Here is a 25818-nt window from a genome sequence, read left to right on the forward strand (position 1 = left end):
AGAGCAACACCGACATGCGAGTCTGCTGTCCTGGACACACTGGGCTGCACCGCTAGGTGCCTGGGGCAGAGCGATAAACTCATCTCCAGCGCCACCCGAGCTACCTTGCAAGCAGCTTCTCTCCTGTATCGCCGCTTTCGTTTTCGAAGAGCGACTACGCTATTCCTGTCACATCATCACCACAACGTGAAAGCACGCCCGCGCCTCCGCCGGCTTCCGTATTTTATCCAGAGCTTGGACGGCAGATAGAGGAGGTAACGCTCCTTGACCCGAGGCGCGAGACCCGGGGGGAGTGAGGGGCAGTGATTTTGTTTACACAGGTGGGCCACTGCGCGCCAAGGAGACGCCGGTATGCACTGTGCCCACTCGTGTTCAAGACCACCCTGTCTGCGTCGACGTCCGTCGGTATGACATGGAGCCGAGCGGGGGAGCTGTTGACAGCAGCGCGGAGAAGGATGGTGCTTTCCAGTGGGAGCCACCTGACGGGTAAGAGAGACTACAATCACTAAGAGGGTGTGGCTGGCGTGCTTGTTGTGGGCCACATGCGCATTGAATTTCAAGGAAAAACATGCCTACTATAAGTGGGATTGAACAATATATTGGGATGAGACGCCCAGATGATGTTGGGAGATGGGGTTGCAGCACATAACACAGACCACTTTGTTGTGTGAAATATGCAATTTTATTGCAACATGTGCACGTCAAAAACTTGCCTGGCAACCGCCTTACAAAACTAAACCTTGCTAGACATTAAATGTAACTAACCGTTGTCCCTCACCCCTACGGCACCCACAAGCCCATCTAGCATCTTTCTCCTTAAACTGTAGTGCATATCTACATTTAAAAGTGTGTATTTCTCCTACAGCCTATGACTGCATGTCTGAACCCCTAAGCAACCAAACGTCCTAAAATGAACCTTGAACTACCTGCCTACTCTCCCTTTGGCCATGGTATGCCAACTGGCAACTAAACTTCTGACAAGTCCTGCAAAGTTTTGAGATACCATCTTCCAGAAGAAGGGAGACCAGTCACTTTTTCTGCCCCCTTCATGCTTCTCATTGGCTCCTTGCATAGAAACTTAATTCCCTAACATTCAGAATCCTGGACAAAGCCTCTCTCAATGCCAACAAATATAAATCCATACTTACATGCGATAAGTGCATCCTGAGTAGAAAAGGGTGAAAAGAGAAACAGTGCTTATGGAAAGATGAATTACTTCAACAACGCCCATGACGCGCTGTGACAGGCTGGTCAGAGCTACGGCTCTGAAAGTAAATGACCTGGAATTTTGACTCACCGCTCAAGGAGCTGCGAGAGCCACTTGTAACTACACACATTATCATACAACAGGGAGCATGCGACAGGCACGCTCTGAATGAATATAAAGAACATAAATGACACTACTACATCACCTTCTCCCTTAAATAAACAAATAAAAGAAAGAATAAAGTTACATTGAAAACAATATCATTGTGTTTGCAAAAATCAGTACATTACTGATTCCTTAAACTTGGTAAGCACTTTGCCCTCACGGGCGTCAACCTGACTTCTGTTTGATGATGCAGATGCCAAAGCGAGCCTGAAGTAGATGGTAACTCTGACTGCATTCGCTCACCTGCAAAGTACAATGTCGGTTCCACCCATGGTGCACCAATATAGCCGTCTAGTTGGACGTCAGATGATGTCAGGACCTGCTCTGCACGAAACAGCGCACTGACATATGGGCGCACCCAGTTGGGACAAGCCTCGCGCTGGTGAAAGGCTTGCGCCTCTGACCCAAAGACTCCTGCAGCTGTCTCAAAGTCTTGCACGGCTGTCCCAAAGACTTGCACGGCTGTCCCAAAGACTTGCACAACTGCCCCAAAACACAGGGTCCACAGGAGCACTCTTTGCACTGTGCCCCGAAATGCCCCTGGAAAGCCTTCAGAAGCGCACAAAAGCGTCTGTAAAGCGCAGCGATCTGCCAGCCAGGTCTCAGAAACACAGCAACCGGTGTCCAAAAACCCATAAAGGTGGTGGGCGATGACTGAATATAGCACGTGTTCCGCTCGTCGCCAATATGTAGAAAAGGGTGAAAGGTGGACAAACAGTGCTTAAGGAAAGAAGTTTATTCCTTCAACACTACCCACAGCACGCTATGACCGGTTACTCAGGACTCCAGCTCAGAAAGTAACTGACCTGGAATTTCTTACTCACCTCTCAAAGAGCGGAAAGGGCCACTTGTAAATACACACAATATCATAGAACACGGAGCAATGGACAGGCGCTCCCTGAATGAATATAAAGAACATACATGTTACTACTACACCCCGTCACCTCGAAAAAACTCATTATTCTCAAATTTGATGTCAGAATTGCAAATTCTACCCAGGCCAGCCTCCCTGCTTAAACGGGCCATCTCCCGATTGACTTTTCCGCGTGCTCTGTCAATTGTGGCAGGTTTTGTCGGCCCATTCGGAAACCTCATCATGATAAACCATGTCCATAAGACAAAGCAACCAGACCAATCCTTAATTTCTAGCAAGTCATTTTTCATTGCTCTCCACACTCTTTTTCCGCACCAGGTCATTTTCATCTGAGTGTATATGATCAACACATCTTGACACCTACCTCCCTCGATCATGCCGTTTAGGCACTGTAACAGCTTCCTCCAACGCATTTCCCCTTTACTCTTCTATCTAATTGGAAACAAACGTTTATTCAGACCCAAAAATGCATCTAAAGTTCTCTGATGGGCTTGCACCTCCACCCACTTGATGAAAACGTGCCCCATCATCCATATGGCTACATCGTCTGCTACTGGACCTGTCATGGAACCTGGAAGGAGAAAAAACAACAGTAAGGCTACAAAAGTACTTGCCTCCTGGTCCCTGTTTCCTCCTCCAATACCCTCACTTAGCACCATTAGCAATCTGACGACCAACACCCCAAGCGCATAATTTCGTCACACTTCCAGCCCAATTCCCCTGCTTCTGTCACTGCGCTAATGCAGAACAAATGGGTTCCAAAATCAGCAGGAGGCAGCCCCAATATGACAAGAGCTTTTGGCAACACAGATCAGGACTTTTTCTCTGATCTGTGTCTGAAAACCAAACCTGCTCTGTCCCCACAGCATGCTGCTCAAAGAACCCCCACTTCACTGGGCATTGCCTGACTACCTTCTTAGCCTGTGTCCTTTGGTCTGTCATGGACCGATGAAGCCATACCTCCCATCTATCCCTACTTTGGGTAATATCCTCCCGCAGCACCCCTTCCTGGCCCCTTCCTCCCAAAAATTATGACACCTGAAATGCACCTAAGAACATCCACAACATAATTACTGAATTTAAGCAACACTCTTATTCCTTGTAGCACACCCGTGGCAGCTGCCCCAGTACTGTACACAATAACTGCCAAGTTATCAGTCTTCTCGTCCACCCCCTACTCTCCATTTCCCTAGCCCAGCCTTCCAGCATCCTGCAACCCAACTCCCCCGCTAAAGGAGTGTAACCCTTCAATAGTTTGCCCATGAAAGCCACTCCTGCCAGTTTTCCTGTAATTGTAACTCAAGTCAGACCTTTTTCAATTAGATCCAGTATAAACTGAATCACATCCTCTGCCCTCAACTAACCCTCCTCCTTACACTGCACACCCAAAGCGAAGAATTCCACCCATGCCTGTCCGTAAGCTCACCTTGTGGGCTCTGTGAGCGACCCTACGACCACGTCCTGTTTTGCCTACCAATCATAACTGCTCTGGCATGGGTGTCGTGTCTCTGTTGGCATCCCTGGCCAACCCAGGGAATCTCCCCCACTGTGAACGAGACAAAGCATTCACAATGTCATTGTCCACATCTGGCATTTGCTGTGCTCTGAAAGAAATATTGTGGTGCAAACAGCCCAAAACAAACACCTGCAGCAATTTAGGAACCTGCGCATCCCTGGCTGACTGCCTGCTCACCACCTCGACTACAGACAGTATCCACTCTGAAGAGGACAGTAGCGGTCGGTGGTGGGAGTGCGGTGACGTGGGGAGGGGAGGGGCAGGGTGGGAGGTAGTAATCTATGGATTACGGAGGATTACAGGTAAGTAAACATATAAATAAATAAAACTAATTTCGTTGCTTGCACTGCATCCACAAATGCGATGCAGTGCATGCAACGAAATTCTTTTTATTTATTTATTTGTTTACTTACATGTAATCCTCCGTAATCCATAGATTACTACTCCCCTCCCCCACGTCACCGCCCGACAGCTACTCCCACCACCGACCCCTACTGGAAGAGGACCTTCTTGTGTGCCAACTCTGCACCTCACAAGGTCACCGCTACCACTAAGCGCCAACAAGGCAATACTTCTGCCCGCATTGACCCACTGCTACCACCATGTCTCAATGCACCACCTTCCCTGCTAAAAAAGGCCAAAACCAACTCCCCCAGCTGCATCAGAGAATATCAGTACATCAAAATTATGGTCATCCTGTCTCGCTAGTGGAATCCCATTGAAAGAGTTCAAGATGAAACACCACATCCTTAGATCCTCTTTTACCCCTGCTGAGAGCCTTACATGATGATGAGGTACTGAAAGACCTGACAGGGCAAGACCTACTCTTCTGCAAAAAGTCCTACCTGCCCTTACCACCCTATAAGCAAAATTCAGGTGGCCACTTGTACCTCTCGCACTTTCTCCTTCTCTTTTGCGAGCATGCATTCCAAAAGGCTTAGCATCTCTTTTTCCTCCTGTGGCAACCGTGTCCTGATTCAATCTCAAATTCTGAGAGAGGATGTCACCCTTTGTAAACCCATAGTTTTATCTGGTGCTAAAGGCACCTCCAAGACATCCAGGAGCTCCTGGAGCCTTGCCAGCAATTGCTGTCAGTCTGCCAAACCCGATCCCCCCCACAAAAAAGAAAACGTCCAGGTGGTGGATTACCAACTAATGTCCTGTCTGCCAAGTAAACAACCACTGCACGAAAGAGCTGGAATATTCACAAAGTGAGCACAATTTCTGGAGCTACCTATTGGTAACACCTTATCCACATACCAGCATCCTTCAAATTGTATCCCCAAGAGGTGAAAGTCCTCAGGATGCACCGGAAACAGCTTAAAAGCTAACTTCAAGTCACATTTTGCCATTAGTGCTCCAGGGCCCGCCGTCACAATCAGCGACATGGCCACATCTATGGAAAAATATGACACAGCTGCTACTTCCACAATAAAATCGTTCACTTTTGACCCCTGTGGCCTTGACAAGTGCTGGATGAGGTGAAACCGCCCCTGCTCCTTTTTGGGCACTAACCATATTAGAGAAATAATCAAATCCTCCATTGCCCAATCATAAAAGGGGCCTGCCATCCTACCCTTCAAAATTTCTTTCTCCCATTTGTCATGGACCACTAGCTTGTGCTCTTTTGCTGACCTCAAATTATCTGCCCACAGGCACACCCTCGGACCCTTACAACCCAAACGACAACCTCATCTGAACCCATTCCCCAGAATCTCTGCTTCCTCCTCTCGCCCGTAGAAACCCAACAAGTACTCCAACCTGTCCAGCTTAACCAGAGTATGAGCCTCTTGGACTAGATGTCTGGGGCCCACTTCCCCTCGGCTGCCTGCAAAATGCTGCTGCTGTTGTGACCCGTGCTGCCATTGGCCGGATTCCTGTCCCTGCTGGACCCCTTCCACTCCGAAACAGTTTATGATGGGTTACCTACTGGCGCACCCGGCGCACTCTTGGTGAAATGTACAATATTCCTGAGCGCTCATCCCATTATTAAAGTCCCTGCAGGTATCCCTTGCCCCAGACTGGGTTTTGCCAGTGGCAGCCACACCTCCCTGGGTGGGACACCCTTCAAAGGGCCAGGACATGATCGGCAAACCACTTGCCCCATGGTGTGCTGCCACAAATCAGAGTCCAACTCCCCTCACTACTCCTCAGGGACCCACGCTAATCTCACTCTAAATTCCTCCTTGTCCTGGACCCAAGCATAACCTCCCCCGTAATGTGTGCTTTCCAGATAACTTCCATGTACTTAAACATGACCATGTAGTGATCTGGATACTTTTCACAGTAGACACTGGTGTAGATTAAAGAATGCATCAGTCCAATTTTCAATCGTCGGGAACTTTTGGGCACTTGGCTAGCTCATATGCCACCTCCTTCGAACCTTCTTTGGAGCGCAGCTCCCTATGCACCAATTTGAGCGTTTCAACATACTCTCTTTTCCATATTTGTTCCTTCATGGTTAACATTAAATGCACTTTCAACGTCTTAGAAACCCCCATAAAAGGTCATCTCTTTACCTTAATACCTTTGCTATCCAGGGGTTCTTTCTTTTCTCCCTTCTCCTGTGACCCCCACACATCCTGACTCCCCCCACTCAATGCTTCCTTCTCCTCCGCCCCCTTGTGTTCCCTGCAAACCTTCCTGCTTTTTGTCAGTTCCCACACCCATATCAATGACATATTCTCCCTTACGCAGCCGCACCCCTGTCCTGCCCTGCATCCACTCTTGTGGAAACCAATATTTCCCCCACTGTAATGGCCACTTACCTGGCTCCAAAGACGGTGCCCGTACTGCTGCTTGTCGCCTTGCCAGAGGTCTCTGCGCCTCCAAAGTCCCAGTTGTCTACTCTCCTGCTCTTGTCTAAAACACACTGGACATAACATTTGCGGATCCCTTCCGCCTGCTTCTGGACTCCTCATCCTTCAGCTCGCCTTCCTCTAGGCTTTCAGCATCATAGTCCAACATTGTGGCCCCGAGTTTTGCCACCACATTGCCCCAACTGGGGCCCTCACCCACATCCTGCTGCCAAATCGATATTGCCCTGTGGGTAGTAGGGTTCTGTGCAACACCCCAGGCTGAAAGAGCCCCACCCCGCTGCTCTGACGGCGCTACTCTCCTGTCCACCATGCAGCGATCACCAAAAGCTGCTCAAGACCTACCCACCAGAGGGGCAGACGAGGTCGTACCGGACCTTCTTGCGTCTACCTTGTTTAGATCCCGTGATGACATCAGGCGATCTGTGCAGGGCCCAACCATCTCTTGCGGTTTATGTGAGCAGCACCCAGCTCTGCCAAGTCCAGAAAGTTGCACTGACCCTGTAAAAAAAAAGACAGGACTGCTGTGCTGTGGCAAATTGGAAAATGGTGCATGATTTTGTGTAAGGACTAAAATTTAAGATAGAAAAAGAGGAGTAAAAGAATGGATAAAACCAGAAAAATGTGGTTTATGAGAAATTATTGATCGCCATTGTGGCATCTTTCACAGTGCGTTTGGTTGGGGCGTAATGACGCCCCAGTACACAGCTGCGCTACCGACCGCACAAGCCCTACTCCTCCCTTTCCCACGAGGGGATGCTCGTCTGAACACGGAGAGTCCCCTCGAACTTACCTGCACCATGGACTCTGCCTCAGCCTTCCATTTTTTTGGCGTAGAACAAGCCACCACCACTGTGGCCACACAAGTCAACACCTGCTGTGCTGGGTGGGCCACCGACATTGCTGCCTCGCCTCTGACCTCGAGGTGGCCGCTTCTTTCAACAACCAAATCCTTTGTTCCACTTTACTCAACGCCAGACATTTTATTTCCGCAGTGAGTAGAATCAATTACTAACGGCAGAGCTGATCTAAACTACCACACAGAAAAATGCCTAATAGCTCCCTGTCACCAGCCACCAGGTCACCTGAACCTAAAATTGTGACAGGGAGCCCAATGTTTTGCTAGTTATACTTTGGGCTATACCGGGCTGCAAAAGTAACCCAAACACAAAATGACAGCTCATGGGATGCACCACCCTCCCAATCTGCCCAGGCAGCTGACCTCCCGGTGGTTGTCTGCTCCCAAATCCCTCTTGACCATGCAGAATAGTCAACATGTGTATAGCAGCTAAGTTTTCAGATTGCTTATGCTTATGTCTGACATTTCTATGGTTTCAGTTTGTGTGTGAGTGACATTCTCCAGCCAAATGTGTGGCAATTTGAGTAACACTATCCCGCAGAGGCCCCACTATGCCTCGTCACTCAGCTAGGAGTTAGCAATAAGTGAATAATGCATTTTAGTGCCGTGATGCGGACAGCAGTCCACCACACTAAAATGCAAAATAATCTAATCCCTTCTGCGTTGCACTTGCAGAGTTGTGTGTGAGATACAATACGAGTAATAATTAGTGGGATGTTCGAAATGCTTGAACTGAGGGTAATATTCCAGTAGTACTTTTGCTCACCGTGCCCTTGTAAACATGGACCAACCATATGCATATCATCTATCATACTGCTCCAATAGGAACAGTGAAGTGGGAGCTGCAAGACCAGTTTCCTCTGAAAGGAAACAGTTTCAACCTTGTGCATCATCAGTGACGTGCAAGTAGTGTTCTGGGGCACAGTGAGTGTGAGAATAATTACTGTAGGCCTCCCAAGGCGTCTCGAAAGCACTATATAAATACCATCATCATCCAGTTTTGCCTTATGGGTGTCTGAACATTCATTGCAGGGGCGCCAAAGAAAAACATGTAGCAGTTTCCTTCTCACCTCTAAGAACTCCCAAATAAATCCTACCAATAGGGAAAGGCAGCCTCCTGGGAAAAAAAACAAAGAGATACCTCAGACATTCTTGGAGAGGGGTGCTAATCAGTGCAGTAGCTTGGGACTAACGAGAGAAAACAAGGAACAAAATCAACGTATGATCTCACCACATTTAAATATGAGTCTCCATTATTCTTTTTATACACTAAGAATTTCCCACAGCCATTCACAGACACCTGCTTCCCTTTTCCTTGTAATATAAGTCCGAGTGTGTAGACAAATGTTGAAACAGGTTGCAGCCCATGAATCATAACCATTCCTCTCTCTTACCCTGATTATATGCTTACCCCTTATAATAGAAAATCATAGGGTTTGTTACATCCCTCAAGGTTTAAAGTCATCCAATGTCGAAAGATAATCTTTGTATAGTAGTAAGTGGTTCTGCAATAAACAATACACCACCATGCGCAACAAGAACTACGGGAACAGCTTACAAGTTCTGAGTGGGACTATCGATTGGGAACTCTTATGATAAGCCGTAATGGGGACTACGTTACATGAAAATGCTGGAAAACAAGGTTAATTGAGAAGTAGTGTCTTTATGGAATGGTGCTTATACACAACACTTCTCAACCACTGAGACCTATGTGCCATCTTTGTATCTCTTCAAGATGACCACCTCTTAAGATAGGAGACTGGGAATGGTCTTGCCGACACACTGCGCATTCCCTAGTTTCCTCTTTGCTTTGTAGGTGGATCACTCCACTCCAGGCTGAGTCGCTCTGCACTGAGGATTATGGTTAAGGTGCAGATACATGCTATCAATCCCCTTGTTGCTTCACTGCCATGCACATTGTTGTGCTCTGTTATGTAATTTCAAATATTGCCGTAATGTTACTAAAGAGGTCATTGAACATGTCATGAGTGATGTGATATGTAAGGTAATTAGCAGTGCATGACGGGGACACAAGTTATAGTTACTTTAGGGCACAAGCTATAGTTACGTGAGAGAATTATAACTTGTGAATGCAAGAGGTTTTGCTAGTTTAAAATGGTATGTTTTAAATTACATTTTTGCCTAACTTTAACGTCGCTTTAGCTTTGTTTTTTTCAGTGAATTTCTACATTTTTAAAAATTTTAAGTAAGATATTAGAATTCCAAACTATAAAGTTATTTTAACCTTCATTTTTTTGGTGTGTTTTCAGTTTTTTTAACGTAATGTAAGAAGTCTATTGACAAGCGCATTGCAATAAGTGGCTTCATTTATTATTCTTTTATCCCTTTTCTAAAATATTTTTGGAGGAGCCATAGAGGCCACCGGACTGTGGGAGGTGGGCCGGGTGGGAGGCTGTGCACCTTCCAGCCCAAAATCTAATTCTTGCCTCTGAGGGATGGGGTCATCTAAGAGGTTCTAATGGGCTAACTAGGGGAGGGGCCGGATGCATCCTCCCCTAAACTTTATACACGGACCGAGGAGATGGGTCCTCCTGCCCTCACTAATTCTTAGAAAGTGAGTGCCACACGCCCCTCTCCTGATTAACAAAATTGTCCCTCATGCCCCTCTCCCCCTGGCCTACCTTGGGGAACAGAAACTAAAAAATCTGTAGTGTTTTTTTTTCCCTGCGCCGCGGATTCTCTGTGGATCCACAGAGCCGAAAAAAAAGATCATGGTCCTGGTGGGGTAGGGTTGGGAGAGAGCAGGGGGGTGTCCCAAAGATTGGTTTGTCTGAAGGAGGTTTATGTCCAAAGTGCTGTAGTATTGCTGCATGTTAACTTGAGAAGGAAATGCGGTTGCTGAAATTGGATAAATGTGAAACACATAGCTTAGTTGGATGGCCAATGGCCATGCATGGTTTTCTGTCTCTGTACTATAGATTTTTTGCTGTCTTGCATTGACTCTTGTGGATTATTTTTCACGCATGGCTGAGAAGACAATACGTTGAATTGGGAGTTCTTGTGCAACAAAAAAGTTTTTTGTGCAGCTACAGAACTGGTTTGGGGATTTTCTGGATCGTACACTATATGCTTTTCTTGAGATTATTGTTGCAGTTCTTGCCCTGAAGAAGTGGAGACAGTACTCCACGATACACACGTTGGCAACTTCAATGCTTTCATTTTGTATTGCCCATTTCAGAGATATGACTTTTGTAACTATGTTGGATTTCTAAATATTCAACTTTGTATACTTGTCTTTTCAACGGAATGTTGGATGAAATGTAATCTAATTATACAGATGAATTTATTGTAACTTAATCATAATGATATTGGAGAAACCAAAATATAAAGAAATGAGGTTAACAATATACTTCTGGTGTTATGCTTTTTTGTACTACGAATTTGACTCCCCACTTCCTGCATCGTATCCCCCTCTCATCAGGTCTACGGGTGCAGGGTATTCCCACCTTGCCCCTATATATTCTTTTTTACTTCTTCACACACATGACAGGGGACTGACTCCCTGAGTCCTTAAATGACTGCAGCCACAATTTTTGTCTTTTATGATTTTAACTAATCGAATAAAGCATTTTGACTGCAGCCACATCTTTGTTGGTGTAGTGACAGCCAATCAGGTCTTATCTTAAGATCGGTTGGGTCCTTGGATCCTCTGTGACATGAAATATACATTTATGAACCGTAATTTCTCTAACACTATTGGCAGGATTGAAACCAAATCACGAAAAGTATGCTTTCTGGACCAAGGGCTAGCTTTCTGCCAAATTTGGTGTAATTCCGTTTAGCAGTTTTTGCGGTAGGACTGTTAAATTTTTTTAATGGAAAAATGAATGGAGACAACACCTTTTTTCTTGGCACCGCTTGTTGGACCTCCCTGAATCTCAAATCAAAACTGAGTCACCCTTCATTACTCCCCTTAGCTCAAGTCATACGGGCAAAACTCCTACCAACAGTAGCCTAGGGTAGCGAACCACAGAGGTGTAGGGACTCCAAATTATTGGATAGCATAGTCATAACAACGTACCAAATTATTTTTGGCCTGCCTAAACACACCTTGCCAGCCCAGATCAGGCTGGAGTCCAGCGTACAAAACCGATTCTGGTCAGGCAAGGAGCATATATATTTTTCTGGGACAAAGTCCAGAAATCTGCATCAGGAACTCTTAATCGCCACTTGCGGTTAGAACTACAACGGCAAGCTTCATCACCTGCCGCAAACTATCTTCAGACTAGTCTGATTAACACAGGGTTAACTCTGTTCTGGGAAACACCTACCAACAACTGTACATTTAAAAAGCTAGCATGGAAATCAGTCAAACTCCTATCATGGATCGAGAATAAAGCTTCCCTAATAAAAAACACTCACAGCTGGATGACCCTGAATACCTACTCCACCCCTGCTGCTCAAACTTTTTTAGCCTTGGGGTATGCTAAAACTATCAAAACCCAATTTTTGAAATACCGAGTAGGCCTGCTACCTTGCACAAAGCACTTTCCATATTGGCTGAAGGTCCAAGCGGACTCCATCTGCCGTCTATGTGGCACAGCATCAGAGGACATGCTGCACCTACTATGCACATGTAAAGACCTCCTGAAAGAACGAAAGCAACTTTTTGGGACCTCACTTCAACCAAAGAGGTATTCACACCAGGAGACAAGCTGTGTTGGCCTGTTTCACACCTGATGATCCACAGCTTAGCTGCCACTTGGTTTTATTTAAAAGCAATCACAGACATGGTGGTCTGCTGACCCTAGCAGGCCACCATCCCCGTGATTTTAGCGACTCTTAGGGGGTTGCAAATTTTAGCCTACCTCATTAATATTAATGAGGTAGGTCAATTTGTGACCCCTAGGAATCGCTAACTACATTAGGAATAGATATTACCAAATTGCGATTCACAGAAAATCTCAGTTAGGTAATTATTATTCCTAATGTTGATACATGTGGCCCTATAACTCACGCCCCTTCCATGCACAGTGATATTATCAATGATGTCAAAGATGTCATGAGTAAAGCAATATGTAGAGTAATTAGCAGTGCTTGATGAGGGCACGAGTTATAGTTACCGTAGGGCATGAGTTATAGTTACCTGAGATAATTATAACTTTACATTATCACTGAACATTTCATCTAACTATAACGTTACTTTAACCTTTGCTTTTTTCAGTGAAAAAAAATGTAAAGTAATATTTAATTATCATACATTAATCCAACACCCGCTGTGTAATTAAATACTTTTTAGCAGAAATCATGAGAAAACACAGACCTAGAATATAACATTAGGTAAAATGCATTTTAAAGTTATATAGCATAATTAATAAACATGTATACATTTAGCCATAAGTATGTATAATTTAATTTATACATTTGTTAAGGCAGTCAGTGTCATAATTTGTCTCATAAGAATGTTCAGTAACAAGTATAATCTATTACTGCATTGGAAAACATAAATGTGTACCATATGTGCATAGATTGAAATAAATTTATCGTTTTAGGTTAAAGATCATGTCAGGAAAGTTTCAGCTCTCGTGCTATTAATTTTTAGTTTTGCACAAAGTTTTCATTACTTAATTATGCATTACACAGAGAGTAAATGAAAATGGTCTCTGAATAATTGTAGTTCGCAAATAAAGCTTAGTAATACATCACAGTAATAACTTTCACATATAAAATCCTATTGATTACTTAATTGTAAAGGATGCTTTAGAACTAAAAGAAGATGCTATTTTAGACAATTAGAACACAATACAAGATTATTCACTATATCGAGAACCTAAGCTCTCTTTTCGGGTGCATTGAGTATATATTTTCTCATGATCATTGTCCTTTTCTTAATATGTGTGCAAGGTGCAAATTCATTTCATGTGGGTTATTACTCTAATTATTGGTTAATGTGTCATGTAAAGAGTGAGCACTTTCTAAGTTGTGTCAGTCTGCCCTTTGATGGCAAATCAAACCATGACATCAATTTCTTATCAGATATCACTGACCACAGTTTAGTTGTCTTCATCATTTTACTTCTGAAAACATCCAGAGCTTCATTTCATCATAGTTTTGACTCTGCCTATCCTCCAATTCTACATCTGCTCTCTTTCTTTTCTTTCCCCTTTACCTTTGTGCTCATCTGCAAATTGTGATAGTTACAAACACCAGCAATATTCACAAAGCAATTACCACAAGGACTCTCGTGATTTTTCCCATAACTCCACTCCCTAGATTACCATCAGCTTTTAAACATCTCAGGTCTTTGACTAGATCAGTAATATTTTTAATGAAATCCTTTAATTCCTTACTCTTGTGCCAGTATATCGGTGCAACATTGTTGAACCTTTAAGATCCAACAGACTCCGTCCTCTTTCACAAGAAGGACATCTAGAGCAAGTCTATTCTGAAAAACCATGTAACGAATCGCAACCATTTCAGTATCCCTGGCTACAAATCCTCCAGCTGTACTAGTAGCTGGTTTGTCATATACAGTAGGAACTTTCTAAGCTTGTGAGAGTTTAGTATCACTCCTACAGATGGTATTAAAGCACCAAAAATGGCTCCTACGTTTTCTCTTGCAATGGCACTGCTCTTTTGTTGATTCATCAATTTGTTTTGGAAAAACTATTCCCATCTAACAAATTCCATTACATTGTTTCGGTAATCTATAAATGGCATTTTTCCCACAAATAATATACTCCAGGAAAGACAGGATTCACTCCTCCTAAATACCGTTCCCAATGTCTTCGAACTTCGAAAGTATAGCCACATTCACTGGTATCCACAAAATTTGTGTCAATATTAGATCTTCTCACGAATATGCATAGTTTCCTTTTATGTTGCCCATCTAAAGATGGTTTACAACAAGGGGTGGTGAGGGACAGAGTCTCTGAATTAAGCAGAATACTCTCACCCAGTCAAGAGATCAGGGCTAGATCCAACACCGTTTTTTAGCTCATTGCACCATCCCAGTTTCAGAACCTGGCTGTATGCAAATTAGTCTGTTCCTGTCCCAGTGCATGATGGGAACAGGGCAAACCAAACTACAAAAGCCAATTCTTACACTGGGAAGGAAACAAGCTTCCGGGATTTTTTCCGGTTTCTGGCATTACAGCCGTCTTCCGCCCGGCTTGCTTGAATCCTGATGGTGCAATGAGCAAGGGACTCATGTCTGACTATACCCTTCCACGCTTAGGGTGGACAAAATTATTTACAACAAGGGGTGGTGAGGGACAGAGTCTCTGAATTAAGCAGAATACTCTCACCCAGTCAAGAGATCAGGGCTAGATCCAACACCTTGTTTCCTTCCCAGTGTAAGAATTGGCTTTTGTAGTCTGGTCTGCCCTGTTCCTATGATGCACTGGGCCAGGGACAGACTAATTTGCATACAGCCAGGTTCTGAAACTGGGATGGTGCAATGAGCTAAAAAACGGTGTTGGATCTAGCCCTGATCTCTTGACTGGGTGAGAGTACTCTGCTTAATTCAGAGACTCTGTCCATCACCACTCCTTGTTGTAAATACATCTAAAGATGGGGCAGCCATGTTTCCCACTATTCTATGTTCTTCTGGTTGTTGTGCCTAAGGTGACACTTTTGAATGATTTGCAGCTTTAGTTAGAATATATCTCTGCCTATCTTATACTGAATCTAAGAATGTATTCTCTGCAAAGTACAGGTTAGACTGTGTCAGTGTACATGAGCCATGTCTAGTGACAGCGTTGGTGTAAAGAAATGTCCCATTACATCAACTGTTTTGACTTCAGAATGACAATTTAAATGCTTCAAAACAGGAATCTCTCAAAAGACCAGATCATAATTCGAATAATAATATTGAAGGTGATCTGTTCCATAAAATGAACTTGTCAATAAACTACAAGAAATTCTGTACATCAAAGGAATATAATGGTACGTAATTCCTCCTGTAACTCATGCAGGTAATTGCATACACACGTAGCAATCCCTAACATCCATAGTGTCAACATACTCATACAACAGCTTTGTATATAGATTCAGCAAATATCTCCCTCTGGAGCATCTAAGTGTATATGTTTAGCATCTAGTGCTCTAAGATTTTTACTAGTAGTTGAGGAAGCTTTAGGATGGTGTGTAGGCTTAGGATCTTCTAATGTAGGTACAACTGCCAGGAAGGCAGTTGTGCAGGCTCTGGTAAATTCAATGCTGGATTATTGTAACAGCCTGTATATCAATGTTACTAACAAGAGAATCCAGAAGCTGCACAGAGTACAAATGCAGCTGCGCATCTTCCTATAAAGCCTTCAAGATGAGCAGATGTGCCCCGGCTCTATCACAACTTCACTGGCTCCCTTTGAAAAAGTGTATCTTTTTTAAGGCTATGTGCATGTGTCATAAAATCTTCAACAATAGAGGACTTCGATATCTGTTCTTCCTGGTGAAACCTTAGTCATGGGCTGTCACCTCAGTTTATCCGGCACTGCTCTTGCAGTGATCCTGAGGGTTAGGAAAGCCTGGTTAGATGGCTGTTATGTCAGCTCTCATGTCTCCAGGCTCTGGAACCCTCTTCCTTTGCATTTGAGATCAGAACCAGTGGAGGCCATCTTCAGAAAAAGTTTGAAAACTTGGCTGTTTACATTGCTCTCTGCACCCCCTTGTTCCTATCATACAGCAATCCTAGCGTCGGGACACTCCAGCTGGAGTAATCTGAGTGCTTTAGAAAACTTTATGGTACGAAAGGGGGTGGTGATGGACGGAGCATCTGAAACAATCAAACACTCACACCCAGTCAAAAGATCTGGGTTTAATCCATCACCGTTCTTTAGCCCACTCTGCCACCCCAGTACAGACATGGCCATATCCAAATCAGTCTAACCCTGTGCCTCATGGGAACAGTCCAGCCCGAACTGCCAAGCCATGCCTTCCCTGGACCTGAAACAAGCTTCCGAGGACCGGTTTCTGGCATTACAGCCGTCTTCTGCCCAGCTTGCTTGAATCCAATGGCAAAGTGAGCAAGGGACTCACGTCTGAGCATACCCTGCCACACTTATGGCGGCCAAAGCGGTACAAAAGGGGGTGGTGATGGACGGAGCATCTGAACCAATCAAACACTCACACCCAGTCAAAAGATCTGGGTTTAATCCATCACCGTTCTTTAGCCCACTCTGCCACCCCAGTTCAGACATGGCCATATGCAAATCAGTCTTACCCTGTGCCTCATGGGAACAGTCCAGCCCGAACTGCCAATCCATGCCTTCTAGTGCTCTAAGATTTTTACTAGTAGTTGAGGAAGCTTTAGGATTTTGTGTAGGCTTAGGATCTTCTCATGTAGGTACAACTGCCAGGAAGGCAGTTGTGCAGGCTCTGGTAAATTCAATGCTGGATTATTGTAACAGCCTGTATATCAATGTTACTAACAGGAGAATCCAGAAGCTGCACAGAGTACAAATGCAGCTGCGCATCTTCTCATAAAGCCTTCAAGATGAGCAGATGTGCCCCGGCTCTATCACAGCTTTACTGGCTCCCTTTGAAAACGTGTATCTTTTTTAAGGCTATGTGCATGTGTCATAAAATCTTCAACAATAGAGGACTTCGATATCTGTTCCTCCTGGTGAAACCTTAGTCATGGGCTGTCACCTCAGATCATCTGGCACTGCTCTTGCAGTGATCCTGAGGGTTAGGAAAGCCTGGTTAGATGGCTGTTATGTCAGCTCTCATGTCTCCAGGCTCTGGAACCCTCTTCCTTTGCATTTGAGATCAGAACCAGTGGAGGCCATCTTCAGAAAAAGTTTGAAAACTTGGCTGTTTACATTGCTCTCTGCACCCCCTTGTTCCTATCATACAGTAATCCTAGCGTCGGGAAACTCCAGCTGGAGTAATCTGAGTGCTTTAGAAAACTTTATAACATTATATAACATGAGGTAAATTCAGAATTATAAGCAAAACAACTCATACTATTGTAGCAACAGCAAACACTCCTACACATACGAGTTCTTAGTGTTAGAAATGGCGGGTCTCTAGTTGGCAGAGGTAGGTACCTTTGTTTAAATAGGGACCTTTGCTTCTAGTCAGGGTAAGGGGAATACACACCTTAGATAGCCCCTGCTCACCCCCTGGGCAGCTTGGTACAAGCAGACAGGCCTATCCCAAAGGCAATGTGTAAAGCATTTGTACTCAAAACACACAGTAATTCAGTGATAACACCACAAATGAACACAACACCAGTTTAGAAAAAGTAAGTATCTTTATGTAACCTCAACAAGGCCAAAATGGCAAAAATCAAACATAAAGGTATTAATAAAATGACTTTAAAAATCTTTTAGGCAACTGGGTCCATAGAATACTACAGATGCGTGATTTCTTGCAAAGTACCTGTAGTTGCAACAAAATTCACACGGCCTAACAGCCACAGCGATGGGAGGCATCAAAAAACAAAGAGATGCGTAATTTCCTGAGACCTTGGGGGTGCAAAGCGATTGTTCTACAGCATGCAGGAGGTGCGTTGGGTCCGTCTGTAAGGGAAAAGCGGTGCGTCGATTCTGAGGCGACTCCGATCTGCAGGTGATGCATCAGAAAAACGTGCCGGACAGGTATGATGCGTGGAAATCCAGGATGTGTTGGCGATCGATGTGTTGGCGATCGATGTGGAGGCGTCGAGCAGCGCTGCCCGGGTTGGAGCCTTGTGTCCCTGAGATTTCAAAACAGGAGGCAAGCTCTACTCAAGCCCTTGAAAATCTTCAAGCAGGGGGACACAGCACACAGAAAAGTCCTCTCCTTTCCATGGCAGAAACAGCTACTGCAGGCCAACCCCAGACGGCACACAACAAAGGGGCAGTAATTCTCCTTCAATTTCTCCAGCTCTTCTCCTTGGTAAAGGTTCCTCTTGATTCCAGAAGTAGTCTAAAGTTCTGGGGTTTCAGGTATAATACTTATACCCCAAAATGTCTTTGTTCTCTTTGTGCAAGGGTCTCTGAGCCCAGTCCAAACCAGTTCTGTCCTCACTGGTGTAGTATGACTGCAGGGGATGGAGACAGCATTGTGCAAGGGAGACAGGCCCTATTCAGGTACAAGGAAATCTCCTCCCGCTACTCTAAATTCAGCCAGGGTCTATTCAACCTGGGTCTAAATCATCCAGGAAGGGCCAGGCACACCTCAATCCCCCCACTGGCTGTCTACAGTGAATGTACATCCCCAGCCCCTGTCACTCCAAAAACAGACAGTCAATACAGAAACAAAAAGAGGCACCCAGAATGGCTAAACTAGAACATGCCTAGTTTCTAAAAGTGCATTTTCAAACTGACAATTTAAAAACCATCTTTACTAAAAGATATGTTATTAAATTCTGAGTTCAGAGAGCCTAAACTTTATTTCTCCATCTTATCCCAGTGGGAAGTTATATTTAGAAGATGTTATGACAAACTCCCCATTCTATCCTATGGGAACAGATAGCCTTACAATAGTGAAAAGCAAAATTGGCAGTATTTCACTATCAGGACATGCCACACACATCAGGGCATGTCCTACCTTTCACATTCACTGCACCCTGCCCAGTGGGGTACCTTGGACCTACTATAGGGGTGGCTTACATGTAGAAAAAGGGAAGGTTAGGGCCTGGCAAGTGGGTGCACTTGCAAATTCGACATGGCAGTTAACAACTGTGCACAGGCACTGCAGTGGCAGGCCGGAGTTACCTTTTCAGAGCTACTCATGGGGTGGCACAATCAGTGCTGCAGGCCCACTAGTAGCATTTGATTTACAGGCCCTGGCACACTCAGTGCACTTTACTAGGGGCTCACCAGTTAATCAAATATGCCAATCAGGGAGACCCAATTGTAATAACAATTTATAAAGGGAGCACTTGTACTTTGACACTGATCAGCAGTGGCAAAGTGCCCACAGCATCTAAGCCAGCAAAATCTAAATCCAGCACAGCATCAAAAACACATGAAGTAGAGGCAAAAAGTCAGGGGAAACCACACCAAAGATGCCAAGTCTAACATTTAGGATCAGACCTTTTAGCAGCATATTGTTTTTTAGTAGCTCAGATAACTGGGCACAGATATCAAAGCAGGGGTACCTTGGGCCTACCTTAGGGGTGACTCACATGTAAGAAAAGGTAAGGTTAGGGCCTGGCAAGTGGGTGCACTCGCCAGGTAGAAATGGCAGTACTAGACTGCACACAGGTACTGCAATGGCAGGCCCAAGACCTTGTTGCAAAGCTGCTTGTGTGGGTGGCACAATCATTGGTGCGAGCCCACTAGCAGCATTTGGTTTACAGGCCCTGAGCACCCACAGTGCACTGTACTAGGGACTTAACAGTAAACCAAATAAACCGATCATGGAAACACCAATCCATATAAACAATTTACAAAGGGGGCACTGGCAGCAATGGCAAAGTGCCCAAGCATCTAGACCAGCAAAAACGAAAACCATTACACAGTAAAATGCAGGAGGCAAAGGCAAAAATGCAGGGGATGCCTACACCAAGGGTGCCAGGTCTAACACCCGAGATTCCGGAACCAACAGAGAGGTTTTTACCAGGATCCTGATCAACCACAAGAATATGTTCAAACCAGGAGTCAACAATATTGGAAAAGTTAATTAACATTCCTGTATTCAACTTATCTACACAAGATTTTGATTCCAACACACAAGCTCTCCTTACTAAAGACTTATCGCTTGTTCCCTCCACTACCATTAGTAGATTTGAACTCATAAAGGACTTGCTTGCATTTTTTGCAGAATATGATTAAAGAAATTCTTTATGACTAGAGAAATCAACCCGGATCTTAACATCTCAGCTCTTAAACCTCCGCCCAGCTTCACACCGAAACTAGACCAACTCGGACCGGAAGTGGAGATATTTAAAAAGGCTGTTATCTCCAAAATACAACAAGCCACAGGATTTGTCCCTAGACCTCCGTACAACATTTCAAGGAAGAGAACTTGGCCCTAAAACAACTTAAAGCCAATGACAATATCACCATAAGACCCTGTGATAGGGGAGGGGTACTATACAAAAACAAAATTGGGGAAATGTTGGGATCCCAAACACATTACTAGAGGATAAGAGGAGACCCAGAAACCAAACTAAAAATGAGGATACACAAATTAGTTAAACAGGCTAACTCCATCAGAGTCATTTGCGACAAAGAGGCTGAGTTCCTTACCCCTGTCCACACACGTATCCCCATCATATACGAAGTGCCTAAGACACACAAATATGTATTTAATCCCCCACTAAGACCAATAATATCTACCATGGGGGCAGCTACCGAACCCCTCTCAAAATACATTGATGTGTTCTTGAAACCCATTGTACACGAACTCCAGTCATACGTGGAGGACACTGGCCATTTCATTTCTAAAATAGAAACCTTCCTTTTAATGACAGAAGTGAATTCCTGGTAAATATGCACCTGGAAGCCCTGTATACAAATATCCCTCAAGGTGGTGCTCTTAGAGTGATCCGTGAAGTCCTACAGAAGGAAGACAATGGCGACAAACGATTTTCTCCTTGAATGTCTGGACATAATCCTCAACGAAAATTTCTTCAAATTTGACGGGGATTTGTATTATCAAATCATGGGTGTTAGTATGGGGGCCGCATGTGCACCTTGTATAGCATGCCTATACATGGGCAATTTCGAGACAAAACACATACACAACGAGGTTCCTTCCTTCTTTGAAAATGTCCTCTATTGATCACGCTTCATAGACAACATCTTTTTTATCTGGAGAGGAACTGAGGAAAACCTCATGGAATTTGAACAATGGATAAATGCGTGTGATGTTAATCTGAAATTTAATGCCAATATAAGCAAAAGCAAAGTGGAATTTCTGGATGTGTTGGTAGAACATCAGAATCAACAACTCCAAGTGTCTTTATACATGAAACCCTCTGCCAGAAAAGCTCTCCTCCACTTCAGCAGCTTTCACCCTTGGTGCCGAAAACAGGGCATACCGTTCAGCCATTCCTGTGCTTGCGCAGAATTTGTACAACCATAAAGAACTTTTTAGTGCAGGCAGAGCCTCTTAAAGTAAAATTGCCTACGAGGGGATACCCAGAAAATTGATAAAAGACTCTTTAAAGATGGCTCGATACTATAATAGAGAGAGCATGTTTACCTTTAGGAATAAACAGACTGAAGAGAAACTGGTGTGTGTTACTAACCACTCTAATCTAGATGGAAAGTTTAGACCAACTTTACTTTCAACACCCAATGGCACCTTATGAACATCAACAGTGATAAAAACAGGCCTGTTCGACCACTATTTGCTTTTCGAAGAAACAACAACTAGCGCAATCTATTGGTCAGAGCCAAAACAACTGGAAAAAAACTGTTTCTGTCAAAGTCTATCACTGGCGAGGATCATGTCAGAGGCAACCACAAATGTGGCATGTGTCAAGCCTGCGCCTAAGCGACTGTAGCAGACTATCAAAATCAATACCAGAACTATCCACTTCAAAGACATTACAAATTGCCATTCATCCAGTATCATCTATTTTATCATCTGCCCATGTGGATTGGGTTATTTTGGCGAAAGAGGAATGCAGGACCAGGATAGGGGAACACAAATCCAACATCCGTACAGAAAAGTGTGCAGCCCCCCGGTTCAACATTGGATGGAGTTGAGGCACTCAGAAAAGAGTCTGTAATGGACCATCATTGAAAAAATCTCTCCCCAGACAGGTAAGGTCACTGTTGGTATTCACAAGAAACGAGAAGTGTTCTAGATATTTTCTATCAACACCCCAAAAAAGGGTTCGAACGAATACGCCCTCTTGGAAAATGCATTATGAAATACTGAAACTAGCCTGCACTCTGTGGCATCTGAACCTTTCTATAGGATTGTTCCAGTAGTTGGTTTCCTTTCATTACATTTTTAATCTTTATGCACATTTTTGCCTTGCAACTTTTTTCACTCTTGGATGTCTCCCTTCCACTTGTTCAGATTAACAATTTGTTCTCCATTTCAAGATGGCTCCCATTGTAGTCCCGTCTTCCATGGGGTTTGACACGGAAAACCCATGAGTTTTCTCATGTCCCACTATTAAGATATACAGACAACCCTCCCTTTTGGCTGAAGGCGTTTGTACTTTATCATTCTAAAACAGTTACCTCCATCCCGGAGTGTTATTCGTTACTATGCCAGAAAAATGTGCGTTTCCCTCCTTAAGATGGCTACAAAGTTGGTCCTCTTTTCGATGGAGTTACTCTTTGACTCTCCATGATTCCTTTTTTTGGATTACTATTTGGTCATATAACAGATTATTTCCCTTTTTTTTACTCCTGGACACATGGGGACCCTTTGGGGGAACCCCTTGGTCCTTTCAACTGTGTTTGCCCAACAAGGACTTCCATTTCAAGATGGCCCCCAGTTTAGCCTTGAATTCACCACTCGGCTTTCACATGAAGTCCTGAGACCCCTTCCCCTTCCAGTTACTGAGGTTATCTCACCCTGCTTCCGCATCTGAGGGACTTAATGGTGAATCACTCGCACCATGCTGATGACAGTTTTACGGCAGGATGAAGACCTGTGACGCTGGACTTTTGACTTCCTACCATCAGGTAAGGATTCAGTATTTTAATCTGCTCTGAATCTCAATCATGACTTCTCTCTATTTCAGATCTATGCCCCGGCTCCACATCCAAGCTCTATATCTAATACTTATTTATCTAGACACTTAGAATGGGAATTTCTCTTCATATATCCATACATATCTCCAGTGGCCCCTCTCTAGGAATTAATACCAGTTTGATTCTTTCCTTTAATTCTCCGTCCTCTCACTTTTTCCCTCCATAGAATTAATCCTGCTTACGCTGTGTGATTTATCTTATCCCCATTTGGAGTCTGTACCTCTGAGATGTTTCTTGGATACCTACCTGGCTGCTTTATTCGTATTAAGGTCCTGGTGGAGTTGTCCCTCCAGTTCCTTCACTTTAGGTATTTACAGAATCTGACTAATGTTTCGTATCCCCCCCAAATTATTATAGATTTATTTTTTTGTCATTTCACTTTAGTAGGCATTTTTTAAATGTTTATTCTTATTAGATTCTTGAATCTGCATTGGGGCCAACGCAGCTTGAAGCCACGTTGTTATGATTTCTTCATGTGTCTTCTGCCTACCATACTCTTATGTCCAGGTATCTACCCTCTCTCTATTCAAGAATATCCTACTATCTAACCCACATCAAGGGCTTTAGAAGGTACTCCTCGTTTGACACTTGGACACTCGCTTTACGTGCTTACAACAGGCAAAAGATAATAATCTTGCTTCTGTTGTTCTCCCACGGTATCTCTTGGGGCCTCTCCAGGAACAAAGCTTTTCTTTATTTTCTGATTCACTTTGAATCATTTTTCTCCATTTTTTCACATCGTTTATAGGTGACTGTAGACTCTCTCAAGTTCCACACTCTGCACGCCTCCCCTCCCTAAAAAAAATAAAACTTTGAGGACTGCTCTTGCGCCACAGTAGTACTAAATTGTATCTAGCAATGTGGCATAAAAACCTTTAAAATTAATACTCATGGACGCATTATGTTATTTTTAGCTACTCCTATGGATGTATAGTCCCCTTTTCTGCTGCCCCCTTTTACCTTCCCTGAAGCGCCCTGAACAAGGTGTGACCATATCCTATGGTCTTTTACTGAAATGCCCGTCGGCACAGCCTAATGGAACAAGACTGGATGACAACTGTTTGTTGAGAAGTAATAATCAGAGTTAAAAAAGAAAAAAACAGAAAATATCAGTCTGGAAAATCAATATAATGATGTACAGGAATTGCTATGTGTTCATATTATGATGTGACTCTGTATATATATGTATGCATCCTTGAATTTATACTTCTCTCTGTTTCCTGTGGATGATGAGAAACACATCCCCAGTGTATAGTCGAGATATTCCGCCACACTAGATATTGTTTCAGGCAAACCCGATAACCACTTCAGTTCTTCTGCATTAAGCGCCACATTCACACATTGACGTAGACGTTTTTAACTTCGCATGACATCACACAGTCATTTCAAAACACTACATTCTAAGCTAAGCATAAGCAATTGTAATGCACATCCCTATTAATACTCACTCTTCTTTGCTGCTACAAGTCGTTTCAGCTCAGCTGGTACTTCCATCCTTCGGTCGAACCATAATGTATTTAGGCTTGACTGGGCCAAAGAAATTTCTAGATAGGACACCCTAAATCCCTGTCGTCAATGGATAAAACTAACCAACGTGCTACCAGATTTAATCCAGCGGTTACCGGGCCCACAATTGAATTTTTTTTCTCTTTTACTTTATCTACTTCTTATCAATACAGTACTCAGTTTCTTCTATACTTGGTCCTCCGATGGATCTTGCTAATCACATTGAGGGTTAAAGGAGATTTAGGGTGGTTGGTCATTGGCTACCCAATGAGGACCTGGAATTGTCAGCCAGTTTACGGATTAGTAATCCCATTTAGATATATGACCCTCAGGATCATACTGTAAAGGTATATAAGTGCAATAGGAAGTTCTAATCTCCTGATGAAATCCAAACAGATTAAAATTGCACAGACTGACAACTCTGCTACCTTAATACAGAAAAGCACCACCAAAACCTGATGTTTGGTGAACAATTTATGTCTACCTCTGCTGTACATTAGCCATCTATGAAAGCCAAGCACAGTCCCTGTGGAAAGAGCACTCCTGAAATTTAAGAGACTCAGACATTAAAGTGTTTCAATTAGATTTATAATAAGTAGTGACAAGGAAACATGCAATAATAAGCATTTTATAAAGTTCTGTCAAGAGTCTCAATTAAATCAATTACAAGTATGGTATAAAACTACACATTAAACAGAGTCTAAGGAGCAAGAGTGCTCAAAGTCCATATAACAGGGCAGCTCATGAAAGAGCCTAGGAAGAACGGTCTCAAAGGAGAAGTTTAGCAGGGCATTAGAAAGCTGTGGTTCAGCAAAGTAGGCAAAGGAAAGTTCACTAAGAAGGGGTTCCTGTCATCACCAAGGCAGGGAAAAGGTCTGCAAAGTTCTCTCAGCGTAAGCATGGGGTCAGCGTTTGAACAGCAACAACAATGCTGGTGACCAGGACCATGTCCAGGACCAGGGCAAGGAAAGGGTATTGACCACTGCTTCAAGGAAAAATTGGTATTATAGGTCATCAGTCCGGAGGTGACACCCACTGTGTCACATCATCATCTGTCATCCCTGAGGTGATTTTCCACTCACAAGGTGCAAGATGGCAACAACTAGAAGTTATTCCACACCAAGAATGGGGAATGATTGTCACAAGGCACGCAGATTAGTCCACAAAAGCCTATTCATTGCTGAAGCTTCCTGTGTGATAGTTGCTGTAGTCCAGTTCTCAAGAAAGCATCAATATTATAATATGTATCAACTCTCCT

General features: G+C 43.9%; 1 protein-coding gene across 1 annotated transcript in view; it reads left to right on the forward strand.

Annotated features, from left to right (window-relative positions):
* The first annotated feature begins 220 nt into the window (after positions 1 to 220).
* Positions 221 to 25818, forward strand: part of LOC144819673 (NACHT, LRR and PYD domains-containing protein 12-like) — a 778723-nt gene continuing 753125 nt past the window's right edge. Inside the window, exon 1 of the mRNA XM_078677475.1 lies at positions 221 to 486. Within this exon, the coding sequence (XP_078533601.1) occupies positions 413 to 486 (74 nt within the window). The 5' untranslated portion in view covers positions 221 to 412. The remainder of the gene's footprint in view (positions 487 to 25818) is intronic.

The sequence above is a fragment of the Lissotriton helveticus genome, chromosome 2_1 (genome assembly GCF_964261635.1).
Source record: "Lissotriton helveticus chromosome 2_1, aLisHel1.1, whole genome shotgun sequence".
Classification (NCBI taxonomy): Eukaryota; Metazoa; Chordata; class Amphibia; order Caudata; family Salamandridae; genus Lissotriton; species Lissotriton helveticus.